The sequence below is a fragment of the Argiope bruennichi genome, chromosome 9 (assembly GCF_947563725.1).
Source record: "Argiope bruennichi chromosome 9, qqArgBrue1.1, whole genome shotgun sequence".
Taxonomy (NCBI): Eukaryota; Metazoa; Arthropoda; class Arachnida; order Araneae; family Araneidae; genus Argiope; species Argiope bruennichi.
In genome coordinates this window covers 29,655,722-29,678,419 of record NC_079159.1, presented here as the reverse complement: position 1 = coordinate 29,678,419, position 22,698 = coordinate 29,655,722, and the positions used below count along the sequence as shown (strand labels likewise).

Below are 22,698 nucleotides of genomic sequence, written 5' to 3'. Positions count from 1 at the left end.
TATAGTGTAGATTTCTGTCAAATTTTGAGCGAAATCCAACGAGAGGTTAAACGACTGTTGGTTTGTACTTTCAGAAACATGTAAAATGGATAATTTTGAAACGCATCGACTTAAAATATATGAAATCTAGTACGGAATTTTACGAGTGCAAATGTGTTCTGCATAACATTTTTATTTCAATTGGTTGCGAATAACGCACCAGCAACCCAAATTCGATTTTCAGATACTATTAACCGAATGCCAAGATTAATCGCCAATTTATAGTAATGTCTTCTTTTAAAGCAACACTACGGATATTTTGGGACGCACCTCGTCATTTTGAACCACGGTCAGATGTCGAGGACGACAACTCAGCTGGCATTCCCTTTCCATACTACACTACACCAGCGGGAGGACGTTTGAACCTGAAACTCGCCGGCTCCGAAGCCGGGACTTTACCACCAGGCCATCAGTCTCCAAGATTAATCGCCAAAAACTCCCCAAGGACCAAACGGCAGATTCAGGAGAAATACTAAATTCACGCCAAAGGTTATTTCGCAACTATTTTAAGCCAATGCCATACAAGGCTTTCTTTGCAATTGTTGCTACGCCATTGCATTTCTTATTCACAAATTTGTCCTTAATCGCAAATGTGACATCACAGCCTTTACGCAAGAGAATTTGAAGGCGTAAGAGTGATGAGGCGATCTCTGATTGGTCTTTCATTACATCATCGTATGTCAGAATTTTAGTATAGTATGATCTGATGTTAGAAGACGCTACTGCATAGTTCCATTGGGGCTCCTTTCATGTGCTGCTGTATATATCTGTACTGCGCTTTCGGTTAATAAAGTGATTTTTAAGTTCTAAGAAATGAGTATATTTAATACCAATATCCATATCATAAGAAATTTGCAGAACCTGTAGGTTACAGTTGTAACAGTGATAGTGCTTATAAGAGAGTGCGCGGGGAAGTTTTAGTGAGATCACTCCCTCTATTATTAATTAGAAGTATTTCAAAAGTGGCGTTACAAGGTGGCGAAAAAGTTCCAATTGCTGAGGCTTGTGTCTCTGCCAAATTCATTTTGCGATATATCTCGAGACTAGAGCGCTGTAAAAAATGACATCATTGGACTTCTGGTTAGGGCCGATTCACCGGTTCTTTTGCTCTGTCGTTTTTAAAGTTTTAGATTATTATAATTTCAAAAATACGAACATTATTAAATGCAGAGACACCTTGTGTGGTTCAGTTGCTCACATACACGTATCAATTATGCGAAAATTTAAAAAATTGAGCTTTGTAATAATAATATTTCTATTCTCTAGAATTCTATATAATATATCGGTTGGCAAGAGCTATTTTAAATATTAATCAATGGTTCAAGTTTAATCTTAATATAGTTATATTAATGTCCCGTTTAAAGCAACATTAGGGCTATTTTGGGACGGACTTCGTAATTTTGAACCTCAATCCGATGACGACACCCGAGCTAGCACCCCCCCTCTTCACCCACGCCACACCAGCGGCAGGGCGTTTGGTCATGACGAATTTAACGTGCAACAGACCCCCTTACACGACGGTTCTTCGATGGAATCGGGACACGAACCTGAAACCCTCCGGTTACGAAGCCGAGACCTTACCACCAGGCCACCCCGGCCTTTTAATCTTGGTATAGAGAGCCCCGAGTTTGTCGCAAATATGGTAACTGAAAAAAAAAAAAAAGCTAACAAAATTTCTAATAATTCTAATACTTTTTTTTTTGGCTTGTTGAGTTGTGGATCTACTACGGCAGTTTTGTTAGAAATGAAAGTGTAAAATAACCGACAAATTACCCTCCATTAAGGAATTTAAATTACGTTTAATAATTGAAAGTATTATTGCTACTAATAAAATATTCAGTGTTATTTTTAAAGTGCAGCTATGAGCAGATATTTATCATTTTGCAATTCTTATCAAATTATGTTATTGTAATTAAAATCGTTGTTTACGAATTTAGTCAGAATAAAAACATCTGCTCGAACTTTCTGAATTGTTTGTTTTTATTTCGCAGTTTTATTTTAATATTATCTTGCCATTCTAATGGAATTCTTTGCAGGAATTCCCCATGATTATTCGATATGTCCGAGTGTTCAACAATCAAATATTACAAGGGATATTTGATTCGTGAATTCAATGTCTACATTTCGTAATAAATATAGCGCCGATAGAATGAAATTTGCGTCCCTAAAAAGATTCGCTGTTATTTTTATGGAAATTCCTAAATAAGGAAGTACTTAATGAAGAATTAGGTGAACCGAGTAAGTATTCTTTCACGTTTCCTCTGAAGAAAAGCACTTGTCACTAGTAATGAAACTATTTGGAACGGATTTTTCCTTGTGCCGTTTTTATTATTCTCGGAATCCTTATTCATTGTGCTAGGTTTCCACTCCCACTACTAGGCACTGCGTGTTCGAATTTTATTGTCTAAAGTATAAACCGGTTTGCAAAAGTTTATTTCAGAATGCAAAGGAGATGCAACAGTTGCGACCCATAAAGGTTCAAAAAGTGCTCTTGGATAAAACCGTGATTTAGTTAACAATTTATTAAAATTGTTATTTGTTTCAAATCATCTTGATTGGGGACTTTGTATTGTTGACATCCTTGGGGAAATGAGGGGTGGAACTAAATTAGGATTTTAACACAGTAAGTATACGATAGATGTTTGCATGGAAATGGAATTTAAGAAACTACAATTTATTAGTTTGCATAGTTCACAGTTAAAATAGTTTGCGAGTATCAGAAAGATGTCATCTTAGTGTTATTAAGACTGAATTAATGGCTTTTAAAGATTCAGTATGTCATTTTCTATTCGTAGGAGCAGATCTGTTACGGCTAACTACGCTTACTATGCTTGTCGCAGCATTTACTTTTTCAGCTATAATGGTGATTTAAATTTGACATGAGCTAAGGTCATTTTAGTTTAGCTATCTCCGTATACTGGAATGTCCGAGTTTCTCTCTCAAAGATACCGAAAATTTCAAACTCCTCTCAAAAATAGCAAAAAGTCCATGCTCTTGAGTTTGTGTTTTCTAGCACAAAAGCCATCTTGGGCTAAGCTGCACCCTACTCGTGGAAATTTATTCATCATTTAAAAAATGTGAATCAATTTATAATGAAATATCAACATATTGTAAAATGCAACATGAAAATCAAAAAGTGCGAGTCGTGAAAAAGCGCAACAATGATGCAAGGTATCCCATGCTGTTATGATATGGATGTGCAAAAGAGATCTCCACTTAGCAATAGCTACTAAGCAAATGTGCCCTGTCATCCTTTGAGTGTTTTAAGACCCATTTCTTCTCAGAATTCAATTGGAACGACTCCAACGAACGAAGTTGCGCGCTAATTGTATTCACACTTAACGAAAGGTGGGGAGAGGGGGGATTTGTGGTGGAAAACACGCCTAGGAAAATACGTGGTCTTCCTAGAAGGAGCTAGCTGCCAACCATGTAAATATCACGTGGTCTTCCCGTTGATGTTGGTATATTTTTTCCAGTAGAAGCTAATTTGACTCGTGTACTAGGGGAAACCTTTACTAGTGTACTCCCGAGAAACCTTTATGTGTAGTTCTCTAGGCCTACTTCACTATGGTTGTAATCATAGTGCCTTTTGTTGTTGATGTTACCAATAAATCACATAAAAGAAAACATGCGTCTTCAAGTCATTTCACCCATGCAACAATTTTCACTATCAAATAAATTGCGCAATCAAGAAAAGCATCAATTATTTATTTTTGGAGGCTAATAACACTAAACGTATTGCCGCTTCAATATACTAAAGCCGCCATTTGAAAACTATCTCTGATCAATCATATTAAACTTAGTGTTAAATATCATTGCTTAACTTTGAAATTTAATTATATCGCTTCTGATGCAATACGTTAGCAAATCGGATTTGTTTTCAGTTAAATTATTTCGGATTAACGCTAAGATGATACCGAAAAGAATCGAAGATAAAGGTCTATCGTAAGATATTAATTAAAAATAGCTAAATAAAATATTCCCGTTTTCAGACTTCAAGACACTAAAAAATGATTTACAACTTGAAAACAGTATTACGCCAAACGTATTGATATTACAACATATTGAGAATAACATTGAAAAACTGGTTGTGATGGCTTTAGTGTTGCATACCATTGTCAATGGTGGCAATAATCAAGCCTTTTTCTTATTAACCACACAACTTATCTGATATAATGGCAAGCCAGATTAATCCAGTGACAAATTAGATTCATATTAAAATACGTATGAATATCGAGAATGTAAATGCATCATGGGAAATTCAGTTTAAAATCCAACTAAACCTAGGTTTTTCCAAGTAGGAAATAAAATGATTTCGAGAAACCAATTCTTAATACTTACGTCAGCTGTATTCTGCCTTGCAGCGTAGAACAACATTCCAAATGCTATCGAAAGGCTTAACGGAGAGAAAGCTAGATTGCCTGGTACCTCGGCTGATAGTTTGTGGTACAAACTAACGCCCAAATCGTTAATGGCCAGAGCTAATCTTTCCACATTGTCCTCCATTATTTCATCGGGGGTACAGCTATCTTCGTAACCCCTGTCTAAAGCAGCTGTAGATGCAAATAAGACCCATCCTATGCTGAAAACAAGGCTTAACATGGCGATTTCACAAATAGCCCTGGAAAGAAAATACCTAGATAAAGACACACCGATTGAATTGATGGATTTATCCTAAAGCCAAGGTTTCCGAAACTATGATATATGTACCACTAACAGTACATTAGATTTTAGCGGTACAATTTCTATCGATAAACCATATATTCAAAATGAAGGTAAAATGACCTTCTCATTAACATTGTTTTAATTTATATTTAAAGGCGCATTCAAAGTTTGCATGTCGCCATTGAATTTGGAGTTTATGCAAACGGGCATACGGGCCATATGTTACACAACGATTCCATTTCAGATAAATAAAAGATTATATTTCATAAAATTAATCTCATGCCCAAGTTCGAAAAAAAAATTTACTTTTCAATCAAAAATCATCCAATATAAATTTCCGAAAAATTTACAAAATTTTTTTTCTTTTGCTTTCCAGGATATAACTGCGGAATTCGACTTGATCGCATATCTTTGTTATTTCTATAGTTTAAAAATGTCAGAGCCTGCATATATTTCCTTATGCCATTCCAAATTAAATGTTTACACAAAATCGGAAAAAGGAACATTGGATTTCTTCAAATACTGCAATCCATTTTGGGTTTACTTTTTAATAAAACGTTGATCATTGGAAAGTTAAATTTCAACACTGTGCGCAATTTGGTGACTAAAGGTGGTTATTGACAGAGCTAATGATATTTAAATATTTGCCGGGCTATCAGAAGCATCGCGATACATTATTTCTACAAAGCCAATATTTACATTTCGTTTTAGAATATTCTGTTTACATAAAATCTGCGTTAAACCAAATTCGACGCTTTTTTAGAAAATTTAATAAAGAATGAAGAATGTTTAACCTCTTGCATCATAAACGGCAAAAAACAATGGCTTTGTTTCGCAATTTTCTTATTTATAAGTTAGAAAATAGATTATAGAAGCTTTTAAGTTACTCCAGAAGAATAAACATACGACAATAACTCTAAAAATTATGTAAATTTGGTATATTGCAGACTAAAGTGAGTTTTGCAATTCTTTATAAGTAGTTGCATTTTTACATTATTAACAATTTTACCAAGAAACTTAAAAATTAGTTTATCTCGCTTCTAATTATTTTTTTTCTTAAGGTATCTGTCTACCTACGGAGACAAATTTTTGAAAAATCCCTCTAATTACCTATTTTAGTTTATTTTCTGGATCAATTTGATTGCAGATAATGAAAAATATTGGTCAGGAAATTCTGTGCCAATACCGATTTTGTAAAATGTGTCAATTTGGGTAAAAATTGAGTGAAAACTGCAACAAAAAGCAAAGCATTCTACAAAAATATATTTCATATATTCCAGTTTTTATACATAACATACTTACAGCTATGGTGAAGGTAATGAACTAGAATCTACGAAATGTGCTTTTTCAAAAAAGTTATAGCTAATCGAGTATTTATGTATTGAAAATTTCACAAAATTCGTTATTGAAAATTGTATTAGGCAGCTCTGAAACAAAAACTGTGTTCAAAGTCATATTCCTAGTTCACTGCCTTTGGAACACTTAAGGTAACAAATGCAAAATTTCAAGGCAATATATTAATAAGTTTAAGATATCATGTTTTGAGTATGAAAATTTTTTATGAAATCAAGTTTTCCTAAAAAAACCATTTAAGTTTTCATTTGTCTTGTACTAAAAATGCTTTGTAAATGCAAACAAAATTTAAAAACAGATGTAATTGTCAATTCTTTCGGGGGAAAAAAAAACTACTCAAAACGTATTCCAATACGCGTGGCTTTCTGATACAATTTATTTTATATGTTCTAATTCGAAGAGGCGTGTATTTGATAAAATATTGGAAAACCTTCACCGGTTGTTGGAACCGGTTTAGTTTTCAGCTACAATGGTTTGTAAAAAAAAAAGAAATCGCATCTCGGTTTCTATTTATTGTAGAATTAAAACAAACACAGATTTGGAAACTCAAATAAATGGGTTTTCAAATAAAATTTGTGAATTTTGACTAAAAACTGCCTTTTAAACGTAAACAGATACTTTAAGTCTAAATTACAGCAACCGATCAATAGCCTCATTTTTTTAAACGTTTATTCGTCTTCCATTAAATTGGAATATTCTCACATTTACACAGAAAAATCCACTTAATGTAGCAGCATCATACACGTATACACGTTTAAATTAATATGAAAAAAAAACTTTATGTTATTAATCGTATGTAAAAAAAAAAAAAAAACAATTTAAAGAGAAAATTAATTGCAGACCCAGAAAAATTTGTTGTAACTGACCTTGAATAAAAAAAACTTCAACTGTGCTCCGGATAAAAACACCACCAACTTCGAATGATCTCACCAAAGCATAAGAAGGATCAACCATTCATCAGCGAATTTTTAAATAATAGGACATTAGATCAAGTGCGCATGTCATAATTAGAGATTGAAAATAATAGTCTTGACCATACATTGTCATGAAGGCTAGTGTATCCATCAATTGTTATAGTTATTCATTTTAATGCTACAAGCAACTTTGACGGTAAAAAAAAATACATATACATTAATATTAAATCAGAAAATAAATTAATTATTCCGGATAATTTTTTATGAGCTAATTTCTGAAATTGCAAAAACAGCTAGATCGTAGTTTACTAATTTGAAAAGCAAAAATGTATGTATATTTGGTCTCTTTACTATAAATTTATTTTATTTAACAATAGATGTGCAAGAGAATATATCAATAAACCATATTAAGAACTTTGATAACCAAATCTCATAACAAAATGTAATTGCCGATAAATAAAGCGGGAAGTGTCATAAAAGACTTTAGGATTGCATCCTAGAGCAGCAAGCATGCTTTTCAAAAACCCCAAAACCAACCCAAAAGTGCCAAGAAAGGAGACGAATTATCTAAAACAATATCTAGATCGGCTTATCTAGCATGAAATGCTCTGGGATTGCATTCCTGAATGGCAGGCATATGGTCCAAAACTCGCATACACAAAAAATAAAGGATCTAACATTGATCCCAAGAACAAAGGCATGCTCATTCATGGCGTTTAAATCAAGATTTTGTAATGCAACAAATTTCAGATTGGAATGAATGGTCTCATATTTGGAAACCATTCGTTCCAGAACATATCTATCTGAAGAAAAGAGTATATATATTTTTTAGAAAGAAATGGAATAAAAACACCATGTCTGGTTTTAAAAATGAATGGCATCAATAATATGTTCATATTTCCTTTTCAAATTTTATCTCATGAACTAATCTTAACTGTGTGTACAAATTTAATCAGGCATTAGAGAATTAATCATAAATTAACTCAGAATCAAGAATAATTAACTTAATCTGGAAGAATGAAAACAAAAACAAAAAATGAATAGCCATTTTTTGACATTTTCCTTTCTAAAAGTGATCCAAAAAATTTTATTCAAATATATAATTTTGGCCATTAGATTGTTTATTAAATTTTATTTATTAAAGACATGGCTATTTTAGGTTATTATGTTCACAGGCAAGCAAATATACAGACGGACAAATGGCCCTCTCTGATGCCGTTTTCGGATCACTGTAGTCTGGTGGTAAGGTCTCGGCTTCGAAATCGGAGGGTTTCAGGTTTGTGACCCGATCCCACCGAAGGACCGTCTTGTAAGTGGGCTTCGTGCACCTTAAATCCGTCGGGGCCAAATGTCCTCCCGCTGGTGTGGTGTGGAAGTTTGGAGAGAGGGTGTCATCCTCGTCATCTGATCACGTTTCAAAATTATGAGGTCCGCTCCAAAATAGCCCTAGTGTTGCTTTAAAAACAAGACTTTCATATAAGTTAACTAAACCTATACAGATTTCATCCAATCAATATACATTTATAATTCTTATGATAAATTTGTATATTGAACTTCATACATCGAGCTCAAAGATTTTAAGTTACAAAGATCACATCCATGTTGACAGAAAGACTTCCTTTCGGAAGATTTTGATAGAAATATCCGTATTTGATTTTAAACTAACACATCGAATACTATCATTCTCGCTTAAGGTGTTCTTTAATTATTCTGTTCACAGTCACAGTGACAGACAAATGAAATTCTAAAAATTTGTTTTTCGAACTCATGGAGATCTAACGGAGATTCTTCAAGATTTCGAACTGGAATGCTTTAAGGATGATTGCAATGCTTTCTTTTTACATATTTCGAATATGAGTAACTAAATAGTGAAACTGGTCACTACCGAACTTTCTCGCTTACTCTTTAATAAATGTATTGTATTACAAATCCCATGCTATTGGTGAATAATAGTTACGGAAGAACCTATTAGCGTACAATCTTTGGAAGGTTTTTTTTTTGGAGGAAATGAATGTGGTTAATACACAAGCACCAGAAAACCGAATGTGCATTTTGGACGCCTTACTTTCACCAATTGAATCCAAAATTTGACGCAATCTTATATATAATCTTATAACTATATCTTATAACTTGACGCAATCTTATAACTATAATCTTATAACACAAATAACATTTTATTTATTTAAATCGTTGCGTTTTTGAACTGTCAATTTTACATGCCCATGAAAGCATAGACGACCAGATTATTGTCCAATTAAGAATTAAAAACAAGAGAATATTGCACATTTGATACTTAATGTTTTATTATATTGGAAAAGCTTTTTGTTATCAAATTATATCAAGAAAATAACGACTTTTTTATACAAATCTAGTTCATTAAAAATCCTTGTTTGGTAATAAATTAGAAAAAAAAAATTAGAAATTATTCTTAGAAGGTTGCATAGATATTTATTGTTGTTTCTTCTCTTAATCAGGATTCTTTATTAATGACAAACCAATTACCTTTGTTAATGACAACCCATCCTGATCGTTACTTTGACTTAAGTACCAATGCTGATGACATCGGAAACTTTAATATCCAGTTGTCGTTACTTTGACTATAAAACGTTCAAGATTTAATTTTTTTCCCTCCTTGTATTGCGTTTTTCATTTCTTTTATATGAAATCAAACGAAAAAAAAAGCCCATGAAAGCACAGACGACCAGATTATTGTCCAATTAAGAATTAAAAACAAGAGAATATTGCACATTTGATACTTAATGTTTTATTATATTGGAAAAGCTTTTTGTTATCAAATTATATCAAGAAAATAACGACTTTTTTATACAAATGTAGTTCATTAAAAATCCTTGTTTGGTAATAAATTAGAAAAAAAAATTAGAAATTATTCTTAGAAGGTTGCATAGATATTTATTGTTGTTTCTTCTCTTAATCAGGATTCTTTATTAATGACAAACCAATTACCTTTGTTAATGACAACCCATCCTGATCGTTACTTTGACTTAAGTACCAATGCTGATGACATCGGAAACTTTAATATCCAGTTGTCGTTACTTTGACTATAAAACGTTCAAGATTTAATTTTTTTCCCTCCTTGTATTGCGTTTTTCATTTCTTTTATATGAAATCAAACGAAAAAAAAAGCCCATGAAAGCACAGACGACCAGATTATTGTCCAATTAAGAATTAAAAACAAGAGAATATTGCACATTTGATACTTAATGTTTTATTATATTGGAAAAGCTTTTTGTTATCAAATTATATCAAGAAAATAACGACTTTTTTATACAAATGTAGTTCATTAAAAATCCTTGTTTGGTAATAAATTAGAAAAAAAAAATTAGAAATTATTCTTAGAAGGTTGCATAGATATTTATTGTTGTTTCTTCTCTTAATCAGGATTCTTTATTAATGACAAACCAATTACCTTTGTTAATGACAACCCATCCTGATCGTTACTTTGACTTAAGTACCAATGCTGATGACATCGGAAACTTTAATATCCAGTTGTCGTTACTTTGACTATAAAACGTTCAAGATTTAATTTTTTTCCCTCCTTGTATTGCGTTTTTCATTTCTTTTATATGAAATCAAACGAAAAAAAAAGCCCATGAAAGCACAGACGACCAGATTATTGTCCAATTAAGAATTAAAAACAAGAGAATATTGCACATTTGATACTTAATGTTTTATTATATTGGAAAAGCTTTTTGTTATCAAATTATATCAAGAAAATAACGACTTTTTTATACAAATGTAGTTCATTAAAAATCCTTGTTTGGTAATAAATTAGAAAAAAAAAATTAGAAATTATTCTTAGAAGGTTGCATAGATATTTATTGTTGTTTCTTCTCTTAATCAGGATTCTTTATTAATGACAAACGAATTACCTTTGTTAATGACAACCCATCCTGATCGTTACTTTGACTTAAGTACCAATGCTGATGACATCGGAAACTTTAATATCCAGTTGTCGTTACTTTGACTATAAAACGTTCAAGATTTAATTTTTTCCCTCCTTGTATTGCGTTTTTCATTTCTTTTATATGAAATCAAACGAAAAAAAAAGCCCATGAAAGCACAGACGACCAGATTATTGTCCAATTAAGAATTAAAAACAAGAGAATATTGCACATTTGATACTTAATGTTTTATTATATTGGAAAAGCTTTTTGTTATCAAATTATATCAAGAAAATAACGACTTTTTTATACAAATGTAGTTCATTAAAAATCCTTGTTTGGTAATAAATTAGAAAAAAAAATTAGAAATTATTCTTAGAAGGTTGCATAGATATTTATTGTTGTTTCTTCTCTTAATCAGGATTCTTTATTAATGACAAACGAATTACCTTTGTTAATGACAACCCATCCTGATCGTTACTTTGACTTAAGTACCAATGCTGATGACATCGGAAACTTTAATATCCAGTTGTCGTTACTTTGACTATAAAACGTTCAAGATTTAATTTTTTTCCCTCCTTGTATTGCGTTTTTCATTTCTTTTATATGAAATCAAACGAAAAAAAAAGCCCATGAAAGCACAGACGACCAGATTATTGTCCAATTAAGAATTAAAAACAAGAGAATATTGCACATTTGATACTTAATGTTTTATTATATTGGAAAAGCTTTTTGTTATCAAATTATATCAAGAAAATAACGACTTTTTTATATAAATGTAGTTCATTAAAAATCCTTGTTTGGTAATAAATTAGAAAAAAAAATTAGAAATTATTCTTAGAAGGTTGCATAGATATTTATTGTTGTTTCTTCTCTTAATCAGGATTCTTTATTAATGACAAACCAATTACCTTTGTTAATGACAACCCATCCTGATCGTTACTTTGACTTAAGTACCAATGCTGATGACATCGGAAACTTTAATATCCAGTTGTCGTTACTTTGACTATAAAACGTTCAAGATTTAATTTTTTTCCCTCCTTGTATTGCGTTTTTCATTTCTTTTATATGAAATCAAACGAAAAAAAAAGCCCATGAAAGCACAGACGACCAGATTATTGTCCAATTAAGAATTAAAAACAAGAGAATATTGCACATTTGATACTTAATGTTTTATTATATTGGAAAAGCTTTTTGTTATCAAATTATATCAAGAAAATAACGACTTTTTTATACAAATGTAGTTCATTAAAAATCCTTGTTTGGTAATAAATTAGAAAAAAAAATTAGAAATTATTCTTAGAAGGTTGCATAGATATTTATTGTTGTTTCTTCTCTTAATCAGGATTCTTTATTAATGACAAACCAATTACCTTTGTTAATGACAACCCATCCTGATCGTTACTTTGACTTAAGTACCAATGCTGATGACATCGGAAACTTTAATATCCAGTTGTCGTTACTTTGACTATAAAACGTTCAAGATTTAATTTTTTTCCCTCCTTGTATTGCGTTTTTCATTTCTTTTATATGAAATCAAACGAAAAAAAAAGCCCATGAAAGCACAGACGACCAGATTATTGTCCAATTAAGAATTAAAAACAAGAGAATATTGCACATTTGATACTTAATGTTTTATTATATTGGAAAAGCTTTTTGTTATCAAATTATATCAAGAAAATAACGACTTTTTTATACAAATGTAGTTCATTAAAAATCCTTGTTTGGTAATAAATTAGAAAAAAAAAATTAGAAATTATTCTTAGAAGGTTGCATAGATATTTATTGTTGTTTCTTCTCTTAATCAGGATTCTTTATTAATGACAAACCAATTACCTTTGTTAATGACAACCCATCCTGATCGTTACTTTGACTTAAGTACCAATGCTGATGACATCGGAAACTTTAATATCCAGTTGTCGTTACTTTGACTATAAAACGTTCAAGATTTAATTTTTTTCCCTCCTTGTATTGCGTTTTTCATTTCTTTTATATGAAATCAAACGAAAAAAAAAGCCCATGAAAGCACAGACGACCAGATTATTGTCCAATTAAGAATTAAAAACAAGAGAATATTGCACATTTGATACTTAATGTTTTATTATATTGGAAAAGCTTTTTGTTATCAAATTATATCAAGAAAATAACGACTTTTTTATACAAATGTAGTTCATTAAAAATCCTTGTTTGGTAATAAATTAGAAAAAAAAAATTAGAAATTATTCTTAGAAGGTTGCATAGATATTTATTGTTGTTTCTTCTCTTAATCAGGATTCTTTATTAATGACAAACGAATTACCTTTGTTAATGACAACCCATCCTGATCGTTACTTTGACTTAAGTACCAATGCTGATGACATCGGAAACTTTAATATCCAGTTGTCGTTACTTTGACTATAAAACGTTCAAGATTTAATTTTTTCCCTCCTTGTATTGCGTTTTTCATTTCTTTTATATGAAATCAAACGAAAAAAAAAGCCCATGAAAGCACAGACGACCAGATTATTGTCCAATTAAGAATTAAAAACAAGAGAATATTGCACATTTGATACTTAATGTTTTATTATATTGGAAAAGCTTTTTGTTATCAAATTATATCAAGAAAATAACGACTTTTTTATACAAATGTAGTTCATTAAAAATCCTTGTTTGGTAATAAATTAGAAAAAAAAATTAGAAATTATTCTTAGAAGGTTGCATAGATATTTATTGTTGTTTCTTCTCTTAATCAGGATTCTTTATTAATGACAAACGAATTACCTTTGTTAATGACAACCCATCCTGATCGTTACTTTGACTTAAGTACCAATGCTGATGACATCGGAAACTTTAATATCCAGTTGTCGTTACTTTGACTATAAAACGTTCAAGATTTAATTTTTTCCCTCCTTGTATTGCGTTTTTCATTTCTTTTATATGAAATCAAACGAAAAAAAAAAAAAAAAAACTTTGTCCTCTAGAGTTGAATTTTGTAAAATAATATAATTATTATGATTCCTTTATTACATTGGAAAACACAGTTTTCGTCGATTTAGATCTTATGTTTATTTATTTTCCTAATTTTTTTCATTAATTCAAATATGATTTCAGTTTTTTTTATCACATCATTTTTTTAATAAAATATATTATCTTCCATGTTCTTCGTAAAATAAGCAAATTTCATGAATAGGAATGGGAAATACTTTGGCTGAGTATGTTTTATTTATAATTATTTTGTTCTTATAAAAACTTCATTTCTATAACCAGTTAAACGGAGTGCAGTTCCAAACAATCAAAGTAAATATTTGGATTTGAACTTTTAGTAGTGGTGGCGGACTAGGTAGTTAGCTGAAGCGCTACCTAGCGCAAATTTGAAGGGGTCTGCGAGCTGATCGATTTAAAATTGTTGTTCGTCTTGCTGTATTATAATAATCAAAATAATAATAAATAATTTTTAGTAATTAATTAAAATAATAATTTTTAATTATTCTGTATCACGCACATTTTTCCTGAATTGCAAAAGTTTCTATCAAATCCAAAATGCATTGATATTTTTTTGAAAGATTATGTTTTTAAAATTTATTACAGACTTAATAAAATCTTAACTTTCTAGGATGTATGTTACAGTTTATTAATGCTGATAAATTTGTAATTTAATTGTTTTTATTCAGATTATTGGCAGTTTTTTATGAGAAAAACCAATATTTCAAATTTCCCGCCCCACTTCCCTTATTTGTTCTGGTAACCTTTTATATATTTCAGTAATTTATTTTGTACGATCAGCGGCCCAACAATTTAAATCCATAAAAATTCCATTATATGCTCTACCTTGTTATGGTGCAATTTTGCTTATATAATTTAGGGATTAAACATAACCTCCGAAAACATCATATAGTAACTGTAATTTCGTTTTTGTCTTTTTCTTTTACAAAATTAATAAAGAATAGAGTCATCGTATTCTGGAAACATCTGTTAACATATACAATTCATCAAAATCAAATGTTTGAAATAAAAATTTGATATTGTCGGAAATGAGCGCCACTTTTATTATTACTAAACTTCTAAGAATCAAATTCATTTATCTCACCTCAGCTGTTTTTTCTCTTGTTCCATAAAGAAGCACGCCAAAAGTTGTGGAAATGCTCAAGGGGGAGAAAAACACATTTTTGGTAGACCCAGAGACCAATCTTCGGTGTCAATTGAAAGCGAACTCGTTGTTTGCCAGGGCTAGTTTGCGAAGATTTTCCATGGTTACATCTTCTGCAGTAGATATCTCTCCGGCACATGCTGCAATGCAGATGGCCAGAAAAGTGCCGAATACATTGATGCTTCTCATAGTTGTGCCGTTCTGAAAAGAGAAATGGAAATGGAAGTTTCTATAACAGTTTACTCTCGTATGTTCTGATATTTTGTATCTGGGAGCATATCTGACTCACATAATCTTTTATTATTTATTTCGATATCTTTTTTAGCAAGAGACAGTTATGTTCATTGTATCAAACATGCAGTAAATGCGAGTTTCCAAAAGTTTATCATAAATTACTCTTTATTATTTAAAACATAAAATATAAATCCGAAAATTCTTTTATATATGTGGCGAGTTTGCGATGCACGAGGATAGAACCTGGGACCTTGTGGTTCGCAGCCCAGTAACATGACCATGATACAAAAGCAATTGCTCGTGCAGCGTAGCAGTTAACTGGCTTATAAGTTATTCACTACAGACTCTCCCTCCAGTGAGTCGGAGGTGAGACGAACGATATGAGTGTTGAGTGGTGATGTATTAGATGTTGATTCTAATGCGCCTGTACCCATTTGAGAAGCTCCAAGCGTTATGGCGAGCGTGTGTGGGTGAGTGGTTGCTGCGTCAAGTGAGCCTGACGATTTTGCATTGCTGCGTCAAGTGAATCTGACGACTTTGGTTTGCTGTGGGTAGATGGCGCCACAACAGCTGTACGAAGGTTGAAGGATCATCTTCCGAGGTCACCAATGTGACGGATTGTTATGAGCTAGGTTAGAACCTGGAACCTTGATGTTTGCAGACCAGTAACATGACCACAATGCAAAAGCAATTGCTTGGGTAGCGTAGTTGTTAACTGGCTTATAATTTATTCACTACATATACAAATTCGAGAGTTTAGATGCATAGATAGAGCACAAATACGAGATTTGAGCGTAGATGAATGATAGGTGTTATTATTCTTGAAACTATTTCAATCACGACTGTAGTCTTAGTTTCCACCCCTGAAATTTCAGCTTCAACTTTGACGCTGCTGGAATTGCATTCTTACGGAATAACCTTCTGCCTGAAGTCTGGAGAAGAAGTTGGCGCTTTAACTTCTCTTGTCCATCCAACCACCGTGTCGTCAACTTCAGTATCAAGTCCAGACGATCTTTCTTATTCTGCTTTCCAACTGACTACTCTCCAATACAAATTCAATTCTCCCTATTTTAACCCCTTTGTCCCAGTTTTGGTGACAGATGGGAGGTGACAAAAGGGAGGTGGTGACAGATCACTTATTATTAGTGGTGGTTGGAGGATTCACCTTTCGCTAAATGTTTTTTTTTTCATGCTTCTGAATGGTCAACATAAAATCTTCCTTCTGGACTTATACACAGAGGATCATCATAAAATTATTGAATTCCAATCGCTACAGAATCTACGGCAGCTATCGCTTGACGGTTAACGTTACTCTTTATAGGAGCAGTGATATGGCGTAATAAATTTGTAGTATAATTTATTTAGTAAGGAATGCATCTACGACCAGTAGATATATGGCAGTTAAAATTTTAAGCTAATAGATGTTCAATTCTTCAAAGAAGTATGTAATTTGAGCTCTGATAATCTTTATGTATCATAGTGAGCTTTGAAAATGTCTAGCTTTAAAGAGCAAATTAAGCTCCAAATTTCTGTATTATACACTAATAAAATAAATAAATGATGAAGTATGTATCTAATCACTTATGTGAATTATGGCACAGGAGAACTTAAAATCCCAGTTTTCAATCTGTATCTTCCATGATACAAATTAAGACCACATCATCCCCATGCGTTAAATCAACATTAATCTCGTTATCATTGGACAAATTAATATTAAAGGCACAGAACAGAAAGGCGAAAATCTTGATCCAATTCATATCCCTACTATACATTATCCTTGTGGTAAATGCATACCGGTGTTCTTGGTGTCAAGTTTTTAATTGAGAACGTAATTGTGCTGTTCATTTCAGCAAGCAACTGCTCCAACGTAAACACAGTTAAGGACAAACTGCAGTTTGATTCCAGGCACTGTTATTTCGTAATAGAACTGTGACTAAAAAGAATTTACTCCTATATTCTTTCCATGTTAATTGTTTGACAGAATAAATGTTTCATCTTTTAATTCGATGATGGGCTCTTTCTGGATATTCACCTTTTATTTAGATGTTAGCAATTATCTATAGGGCTAAAGAAATGCTTAAATATGTCTAGGCAGATTCTCCCATTTACACTAGTGCATATTTTCAGTTGTGAAATTTCTCTAATTGAATTCAGAAGATAGTTCATTAATTGCAAAATGGTTAAATTAAATTTTGGATTGCACACGGAAAGCAATTTATACATATAAATGAAACAACTCACATTCCTTCAATTAAAAACTATTAGAAATATCTCAAAATGTGCAAAGTCACTTGTTTCTATAAACAATTTTTCGATTTGAGTTTTAACTCTTCAAAAAATTGCATAATTACTTTTTAAGAAGTTCTGCTGTGGAAAGTTGGGTGCTTAAAATACAGGGTGGTTATAATTAAACTTCCCCTATAAACAGTATCCTACAACGCAAACGGGTGAACAGGTTGCAACGAAATTTGGTATATAGACAATACACGAGATGCGAAAGATTTCGAGGAAAAAATAGTTCCAAAATGTCGACCAGAGGACGCCTTTTTCGGAAAAACATTAAATTTAACACAATAAACCATCAAAACGGAATGCAGAAACAATATTAACAATCCAGAACAAGAATTATGAGTAATAAAATGTAAAACCGGAAAAAGTTCTAAAAAAAAAATGTCGAGACTTGTATACTTGCGAAGAAGAGGAAGCTTTATGCAAAACAGATTAAGGTAAGAAACGTTTGCAGTCATGTTTTATGTCGATATTTCCTGCTGTAATTATGACGTCATACTGTTGCGACGTTAAAGAACTTCAAAACGCTTCATGTGAGAAGCATCACAACTGAGCAGTTACGATCTGTTGTTGAGCACACTGTCCGTCAACTTGAAATTTCGAAGTGAATGAGGGTGGTCACATAGAGCACCTTTCCCTGTATTGTAATGGATACGATTAACAACTGCTCCTCTTCTGCAATTTCATCCTAATCTGTTCTTGTTTCTGCAAACTGAATTTTTTTTTCTCAAACAGCGTACTTTAATTTTTTGCTTACCTTTACTTTATATGGTTCGATGACAAGGAATGTCATCGAACGATGATCAGAAACTAGTCAATAAATGTTAATATTTTTTTCTGTATTCCGTTTTGGTTTTTTTATTGTTAAAATTAAGGTTTTTCAGGAAAAGGCGCCCTCTGGTGGATCTTTTGGAACTAATTTTTTTTTTTTTTTCGAAATTGCATGAACGCATTTCGTGTATAGTCTATATGCCAAATTCCGCTGCAATCCGTTCACTAGTTTGCGTTGTATGATGCTGGTTATAGGGGAAATTTAATTATAACCACCCTGTATGTATTTCTAGTTTAAAGGATATTAAAAAAAAACTCGGACAACAGATTGTAAAAATTTCACATATTACTTCATCACTATCATCAAACATTAAGCGAATTTTTTGAATTTTCGATAGCTACTTCGTATATCTTGAGTTCAATCATTCTGATGAAGTAATGATTGTCTTTGAGTATTTAGTATTAGCTCTTGCTGTTTTTGATCGTTTCATTTTAAATTAATTATTGAAAGTAGTATGGGTTATTCAATGTGTTCCTGAATTCACACTCAGAACATTGGGAGCGGCAGGTTGGGCAAATCAGAACGTCATTCTCGCTATGTAATCATATATGCTGTGTTGTTCCAGTTAAATTCCATCAATTCAGAAGATTGCGGAGGATGTTCTGTTTGTTCAATGATGCTAAGTTTGAACAAAGGGTTTTCAGATCATGCACTTGTCTTTTATTAAAATAAAAAATCGGAAAAAATAAAAAAAAATCGGAAAAAATAAAAAAATAAAATAAAGAAAGCATTTTTATGCTAATTTTGAACTTTAAGAAGTCTCATAATCTAAAGGCATAGTGCAAGATTGGTTAACTTGGAAAACAAAGATATTGCGAAATAGTAGCTTATTGCTTGCTTGTTTATGAAAGTTACCACAGTAAATTTTGAAAAACTCGAGTTATGACGGGTAGTAACCCATTTTGAATAAAGGTTGTGTGCTGAATAACTGAAATTATCGAAATTCTGGAATCATAAATCTTGTCAACATGTCACAAGGCAGTTGTCTAGTAACAGGACAGATTTGTATTTTTAAAAGAAAGGCCAAAGTACATTTTTTAAACTTTTGAAGAAATTTCTATTAACTTATATTTCCATTCATTTGTATGTTTTATGGAGAAACTCTTTTTGTTGTGATGATCCAATGATATTTTCTTAACATTTTTAGGAATTTTGCATTAATACAGAGCCAATTGTCGACAAAATTTTGCATATTTTATTTAACACGTGACTAATGCATCATCTGTAGTGTATATTCTCTAATTGTTTCGTTATTTGGATTAATAGAACATCGTCAGCATTCCTCAATAACTATTGAATTTCCTCTTTTGAATTCTAATTTGATTTAGCCATTATTCTTTGTGAATGTTTCTAATAACGAAGTTCCATTCGATTTCCAATTTTGTATTGTTTACAAATGCAGCTTTGTTTCAAAATATTGCAAGATTCGATGTGCTCAAACACATATCCTTTAGACCATAGGTTTCAAGGCATTGTTTGATTATCAAATGGAAATAACTCTTTAAAAGTTTTCACCTCAACAAATTTTATTTGATAAGTCAAATCACTCATTGATTATTAAGTGTTTGAACTACCATTACAAAAAAATCCATTTGGCATAAAAATGAGATAATTATTATTAATATTATCCTTTCATGCATTTCATTACTATAAATATATACAACTTAGTAATATCAGTTGTTGATCAATTGATATTGTTGAGTATAATCAATTGTTTTTTAAAATTTACTCAAAAATAGGCGCTTTAGTTTTGAATCAAAATTTGATTAAATTTGTTAACTCATAACTAAATTCTTATAATATACTAAATTGCCATCAATAAAACGAAACAAAGTTTCTGAACTTTACCCCGTCAGGGAGAAAGTGAAACATCCATTATAAGATTCCATATTTTTAAAGAAGAAGCAAGTAAAGAAATATAAAAGCAAGTAAGAACTTGACATTGAAAAGAAATTTTATCGTTCACTTCAACAATATTTTAACAAAACAAACAAACAAACAAAAAACACCTTAACTTTAAGTATTCAAGTGAAAGGACTAACTGATTAAGAATGAGATTTCTATTTTAAATATTATTTTTCTGAGAATATATTTATCATTTACCACACATTGTTTTTTTGAAAATAACATTTTACTTTTTATTTGATGAATACGTATTTGAGATTTTGCTCTTATAAAATAAATTATATTGTTATTTAATTTTATATTGCATGATTTTTTAAACATTTTTCAAAGACTATGGCAATGAATGTAAAATTATATTAAATATAAACAAAAATAATGAGTAAATATTAAATAATAACAAATAAAGACAACAAATAAATCTTTATAAACAAGAATTAAGTAAATTTAAATAAAAGAAAGTAAAAACCTATAATTGAAAATTCATATTATCGTTCACTTCAACAATGATTTAAGAAAATCATCTTACCTTTAAGTATTCAAGTTGAAGGATTCACTGATAATGAATGTGATTTATGTTTATTTGTTATTCTTCTGAGAAGATATCAACTCTGATACCAGAAAGTATGAATTCTGATATGTTAAAGCTCAGCTCAATACCCTTTTATCACTTTCCTTAGTTATGATAAAGTTATATTATATTTATAGCGAGAAATTTTCAAAAGCCAATTGACAGTCAGCTATGATGGTTTCTGATAATGGTGTAATATTTTATGTTTCATATAACATTTTTGACTTCATTTATGCCGAAACAAAATTTTCAAATTTTAAAGTTTTTTTTTTTTTTTTTTTTTTTTTTTTTTTTTTTTAAATGAAGGTTGCTTGCCCTGAGAGAAATATCGGTCAATATAACTAGTTAAGTTTTTATTAAATAAGCTTGTTTTAAAAGGATATCCTGGTTTATTGGTAAATGATATCCATATCCATATTGCATTTCAAGGGTAATAATATAAGACCCGATTCATTTGAAGAATTTTGGGAATTTCAAGTTTAAATATTTTTTTATCACACATTTTTGGAAAATAAGGTTTCACTCTTAATTCGATAAATACGAATTTAAGATTTCATTCATATTAAATTTATTGTATTAAAATTTCTTTTATAGTGCATGATTATTTAAAAATTTTGAAAAGAAAGTTAAGCGTATATCAATAAAGGCACGAAATGTGGTATAAAGGTAATAAAAATTTAATTTTGGGCTTGATTTTAAAAGGAGAATAAATTCCAACGGAGTTCAGTAAACAGCAGAACCGACGCCAAACAGAAAAAACAACAACAGAAAACTGGAGACATCTACCCGAAACATTTCTGCATAATTTTTAATAAAAATATTAGCTTTCCTCATCCGCTGAAAGATTATGGATCTTAAAATGAAAGAAATTCATATAATGTGCTGATACCTGCACATTCTTTTTATAAGTAGAAATTGTTTATTCCTAAAAATTCGCCAAAGACTGCCAAGTTATCGGCTTATAAAGGAAATGTATTTATAGGAACCAACTCACATAGAGTTTTATTAAAGCATAATACTAAGCCTATTTTTTGCGTTCTCGTATAAATGATATAGAGAAAGTATAATCATCGTCAAAAAATTCGAATTCGAGATTTTGACGAATCTCCACATTTGAAACTTCCCTGAGTTCAAGAAATATATTTTTGGAAAATGTCCGTCTGTCTCTTTGTCTGTGACAAAGATAACTCCAACACACTTTAATAGAGACGGATGAAATTTTGTATACGGTCTTTATATTAAAATTGTAGATTTCTATCAGAGTTTGAGCAAACTCAGCTCAGAGGAAGTCCGTCTATCCGGTTGTTCGGAGGGAGCTAGATAGATAAAATTCTATACAGAGAATTAACATTTTATCCTTCTGAGAAATCCCCCCGGGGGGGCCCTTCGAAATGAGGATGAGATGCTTCCGGCATGGTGGTTGGATCTCGCCAGCCTGGAGGGTACACTAATAGGTGGGTGATCTGAATCCTCCCATCGATGGCGGGACGTACTTCCTTCGGGGAGGGTTGTACCATGGCCGGTGACGGTCCTTAGGGCTCAACCACAGTTCCCGCCAATGTTGCTGTTGCGGTGGTCCGGTCATTCAGTTTTTATGGTTTAAATCCGTGTGCCTTCGTGGCGGGTCGGAGAGTTAGATGGCTGACATATCCTTATGAGAATGTATAAAAAACAACAGATGGGAAAGAATTAATTTTTATGTATTAACTCTTACCCCAACGCACTTTTATCATTTTCTAAGTTAAGATAAAGTTACTAGAGAGAAATGACCAAAATCCCATTGACAGTTTGCCGTGATGGCTTCAGGCAATGATGTAAAATGTTAAGCTTCACTTAACATCTTTTTTTTTCATTTATACAGAAACGAATTT

General features: G+C 31.4%; 1 protein-coding gene across 1 annotated transcript in view; it reads right to left on the bottom strand.

Annotated features, from left to right (window-relative positions):
- LOC129984912 (uncharacterized) overlaps window positions 1-22,698 on the bottom strand; it is a 42,549-nt gene that overhangs the window by 7,214 nt on the left and 12,637 nt on the right. Inside the window, exons 6-7 of the mRNA XM_056094862.1 lie at window positions 15,064-15,200; window positions 4,381-4,675 (exon numbers count right to left, since the gene is read on the bottom strand). Of these exons, the coding sequence (XP_055950837.1) occupies window positions 4,381-4,675; window positions 15,064-15,200 (432 nt within the window). The remainder of the gene's footprint in view (window positions 1-4,380; window positions 4,676-15,063; window positions 15,201-22,698) is intronic.